A 4959-nucleotide genomic window follows, 5' to 3' on the forward strand; every position below is an offset into this window, starting at 1 on the left:
GGCAAATAGAAATATTCAGAATAAAAAATACTATTCAATGACAACAGAAAAAAAGGGTTGCAATGAAAGTGGTAAGGGAAAAAGAAGAGAGGAAAACGATGTGAAGAAAGGGAGCAATAGATAAGAGCTACTCAGAGTGGCCCTTTTATCTATTGCTTTCTGAGTGGCTCTTTTATCTATTGCTTTCAGAGCGACTCTTTTATCTATTGCTTTCAGAGTGGCTCTTATCTATTGCTCCCTTTCTTCAAAACTCAGGAGACAGTCCGCCGCTGTGGGCAGCAGTGAGGGCTGAATCAGTTAACCCTATCCGTACGCCCTGGGGTCATTTTGTACCCCCGGGGTTGTATTCCTCACATTTTAGAATACTTATAGAGCGAAGATCTCTTTGAAATTTTCTGTATTTCTCAAAAAATCATTTTGACAGACTGCTATGTAAAGCGTATGGATCGGATTAACGAGTAAATTTCCTCTTTGGAAAGTGGTGGCACAGAGTTCCCCACGTCGTATGGAAACGATAGTAAAACAAGACGTACGGATAGGGTTAAATATGAAAAAAACAAAACACGAGTGAGTTCTCAGCTCTTGCCATGTTCCTGACTGATCTGTCACTGAGAAACGTCTTGAGAAACGTCACGGGCTACGTACGACAGAGGAGAAAGCAGACTAAAAGAAAAGTCGAAGAAAAAACAACGACAAACACCATCTTTGCCCACATGAGATTCAGTACCCGGGAAGTGGCGAGAGTGGCATGTCTCATTTCTTCATACATCTGGCTTGAGCGTGAAGCTCGTACGCATCCATTCGCCTTGAACCGGTCGCATGGCAAGACAAGAAGTTAGTGATTAAGTGAAAAAGTATTTATATGACCAGTCAGCGATATATATATACATACTCACAGACTACGTACGTTTGAGATCTATATAAGGTGAACACACGTACAAACACACAGATGAACACATTATGGCATTGTACACAGATGAAGGGGCGTGTGAAACTTATATATATATAAACTTATACATATATATATATATATATATCTATATCTCGGTGGCTGATACATATAAAGTGATGAGTCAGCGATATAGCTCAAAACTGAGCGGTTCCACCTGAACTATTGACCAGAGGGCAGGTTCCTGGATTGGGAACTTTGACAGTCAGAATCTTGAATCCTAGATATACGTAATGAATTTTATATATATATAGCTTCATGAAAAAAATACATGGCCAAATTTTCAAGTACAAAAACAAACACATTCTATTCCATATATATTAGACATTTTTTTACATTTTCAAAGCAAGACATCAAAATATACTTGTTTTAGTAGAGGTTTTACGGCGCTCGCAACTGCATAAGGTCATATGAGCGCCAGAAGATTAGAGGTGTTACAAGAGAGTAACAAACATAAAAAAGAAGAAGGGGAGATAAGGACGATAGATGTTTGATAGGAAAGAAGAAGCAGACCACACCAGAGCACCCGCCAACCACCCGCTCAAAATATATACATGATGGAATTTCCTAAACAGATGAGATATTGGGTTAAACATTAATTCCACAACACGCATAAACACACGTGCACCACCATCTAAAATCACTCACAAAATCCTTCACAATATAAAATTTAACCCTCCTTCTTTATTCTGTCGAAGTTTGGCATTATTTTTTTTTTTAAGCTGTGCCGATACTTTCAGAGAATTCAGATGTTACGTTTATACACAAGATTACATGCCTGGGTAGGCTCAACAAAAAGGTAAATCATTATATCAGAAATGAAACAATAAAAAATGAGTCTTATGGTGAGGAAGAATTAACTCAACACTTCAAGGACATGATTGATATATTCAAAAAATGTCGAACCACACACAAGAACACAACTGTGATCGGAGAGAATAGTCCCCTGAAAAAATTATTATGGGATAACGTACGCGCAGATAGTAAGTAATGAATCCATAAATAGTGGTAACTATAAATAACTCACGAGCTTAGCTCTGCGTCCGCTCCCTCGAGTAAGTCTGCCTTGCTGGGTAACCGACCTGTGTTGGGGGGGGGGGGGGGGGGGGGGGGTGGAAGGATAACCGGATAACCATATTATTGTTTTTGTGGCTAATGTTTTCATCGTCAGCTGTGACTGTCATTGCTGATGTTGTTGTTTTCCTGTACCAATTATTGTTGCTGCTGCTGTTGTTGCTGATTCTACTGTTATTTTTTTTCTTGTTGTTCTTGTTTTTGCGGCTGTTGTTTTCATCGTGAGTGTTCTGGTTGTTGCTGTTGTTGTCATTGCTGTTGGCCTTGCAGTCCTGTAATTATTGTAGCTGCTGTTGTTGTTGTTGATTCTTCTGTTGTTGTTGTTGTTGTCGTTAATGTTGTTGTTTTCGTTTATGTTGTTATTCCTGTTCTTGTTGTTTTTGGGTTTTTTGTTTATGTTGTTATTACTGTTGTTGTTTTGTTTATGTTGTTATTACTGTTGTGGTTGTTGTTGTTGTTGTTGTTGTTTTTGTTGTTATGACTGTTATAGTTGAGGAGTTGTTGTCACTGTGTTTAAGAGTAGCATTCAAAATTTCTAAAAGCATATGTGGAAAGGCAGAAAGAAAAAGAAATGGAAGAACATGCTCGCTAGGTGTGTCTTTTGCAAGATGTACAGTAGAACGTGCTGCGACGGCCACCCGTCCTAGACAATTACCTGTACAAACGACCACTTCCCACTCCCCTCTTGCATTTTTTTCTACATCATAATGACATTGTTCAAGACATCCACCTGTCTAAGACAACCACTTTTCCCCTCGACAATGGGTGGCTGTCTTGGACAATTTCAACTGTACTTGCACAACAAAGGTACACAAGACAATAGTCACACACAGCGACAACTGAAGAGTTTGAAACATGAAATGCGAGGCGAGCTGACAAAATGAGTTACTTCTCGCAATCCACAAATGGCATTATATTTGGCCAAAAATCGACACTATATAGGGTGAAATTTGTAGATTTTCTATTCATGCCATATTCTTTAGCTATGACTATATCATGCCTTTTATTATTTTGTACTTATAAATTGTAAAAACGTCACCTATAGTAGGCCTAAGCGTGATGTATCTATTTCCATAAGGCTAAAATACGATAAGTAACTCATTTTGTCAGCTCACCTCGTAAATCATTATAGGCGTAGGACAGATATGCAACAAAGCTAATTTTTTTTCTCCATGATATATCGTCTCGTCTAATAATAATAAAGACCAAAAGTCTACTTTTATAGTGCCAGCTCCCTGGTAATGCTGTAGGTCCTTCACAATTAAATAAAATTTCAAGGGCTTACATAATTAGACGTTTCGTTTTTAGTTTAGTTTTAGTAAGAGTTTTACGGCACTAGCAACACAATAAAGTTATATAAGTGCCGAAGATTAGAGGAGTTACAAGAGAGTAACAAACACAAAAAAGAAGGAGGGGAGATAAAGACGATAGATGTTTGATAGGAAAGAAGAAGCAAACCACACCAGAGCACCCGCTAACCACCCACCAGACGTTTAGTGCATACCCAACCATTCATGCACCCATAACATACCAAGCTCTGACAAAAAAAACACCTACTACACAAACAGCCAATCGCTGCGGCTGCTAATCACACTTGTTGGAAAGAGATTCAAATATTAGCTCAAAATAAGATTCATATATAAATATGTGTCTTTTTTAGACTCATTGTAAACAGAGTCAACATAGATGCCTCACATTAGCTCGAAATAAGATTAATATAAATGTGACTTTGGACTAATTTTAAACGCAGTCAACGTAGGAGCCTCTCTTAACTCTTCCCACCCACACGTCTCAATTCTTACCTATGTGAGCGTTTATGGAGTCCGACTTTGCTATGGACATCAGGAACTCGTAGAAGGAAATCCGCGGCAGATTGAAGAGAATCTCCTTCAGTGAGCTGAGTGGTGGGGTGCTGTGGGGGTCAAGAAAAACACACAAAAAATTTATAATGGTTGGAAGAGAATCTGCCTCCTTTTTTTTTTAGTAGAGGCTTTACAGCGCTCGCAACTGCATAAGGTCATAAGAGTGCCAAATGATTAGAGGTGTTACAAGAGAGTAACAAACATAAAAAAGAAGAAGGGGAGAAAAGGACGATAAATGTTTGATAGGAAAGAAGAAGCAAACCACACCAAAGCACCCGCCAACTGCCCACGAATCTGTCTCAGTGAGTGGTGACGACAACAACAACAACAACAACAACAACAACAACAATAATAACAACACTATGACAACTGGTAACATCTTCTTCATGTATGTGTCCAACACATCGGAGTCCCAGACATGGAACCAACGGACGCAAAATATCAGCTGATACTGCTCTTCTTCAGCAAGGAAACTGCAGAGCTTCGTAAACAGATGCCTACGAAGGATAGTGGGGATCAAGTGGTACAATCGAGTCACAAATGCTCAACTGTGGGAGAGAACAAGCCAAAGGCCAGTAAAGGAAGGCATACAGGTGAAGAAAAGGAAATGGATGGGACACACCCTGAGGAGACCCTCGACAAGCATCATCAGACGGGCTTTAACGTGGAACCCACAAGGAAAACGTAAGAAGGGAAGACCAAAAATGACATGGAGGCGAGCGGTACAAGCGAAAATGGAAAAGGCAGGGACATCACGGAAACAGCTAGAAAAGGATGCTCAGGACAGACTTCGATGGAGTAATGAGTAACGTTGTTGATGGCCTGTGCTCCACTGTGAGTTAAAAAGGGCAAGAGAGAGAGAGACTGCTCTTCTTGGAGAACACAGAGAGGCACTACAGAAACATTACTGACTTTGTTACCCCCTAAATGCACTGGATACACACACACACACACACACACACACACATACACACACACACACATACACACACACACACATACACACACACACATACACACATACACATACATACACACACACACAGAACATACATACACACACACACATACACA

General features: G+C 39.7%; 1 protein-coding gene across 1 annotated transcript in view; it reads right to left on the bottom strand.

Annotated features, from left to right (window-relative positions):
• The window catches only part of LOC101857992 (UPF0705 protein C11orf49 homolog), a gene marked incomplete at its 3' end in the record, with an annotated part of 17102 nt that overhangs the window by 5181 nt on the left and 6962 nt on the right, over positions 1 to 4959 (bottom strand). Inside the window, 2 exon segments of the mRNA XM_005112027.3 lie at positions 1977 to 2031; positions 3826 to 3935. Of these exon segments, the coding sequence (XP_005112084.3) occupies positions 1977 to 2031; positions 3826 to 3935 (165 nt within the window).

This window comes from Aplysia californica, unplaced genomic scaffold, assembly GCF_000002075.1.
Source record: "Aplysia californica isolate F4 #8 unplaced genomic scaffold, AplCal3.0 scaffold01166, whole genome shotgun sequence".
NCBI lineage: Eukaryota > Metazoa > Mollusca > Gastropoda > Aplysiida > Aplysiidae > Aplysia > Aplysia californica.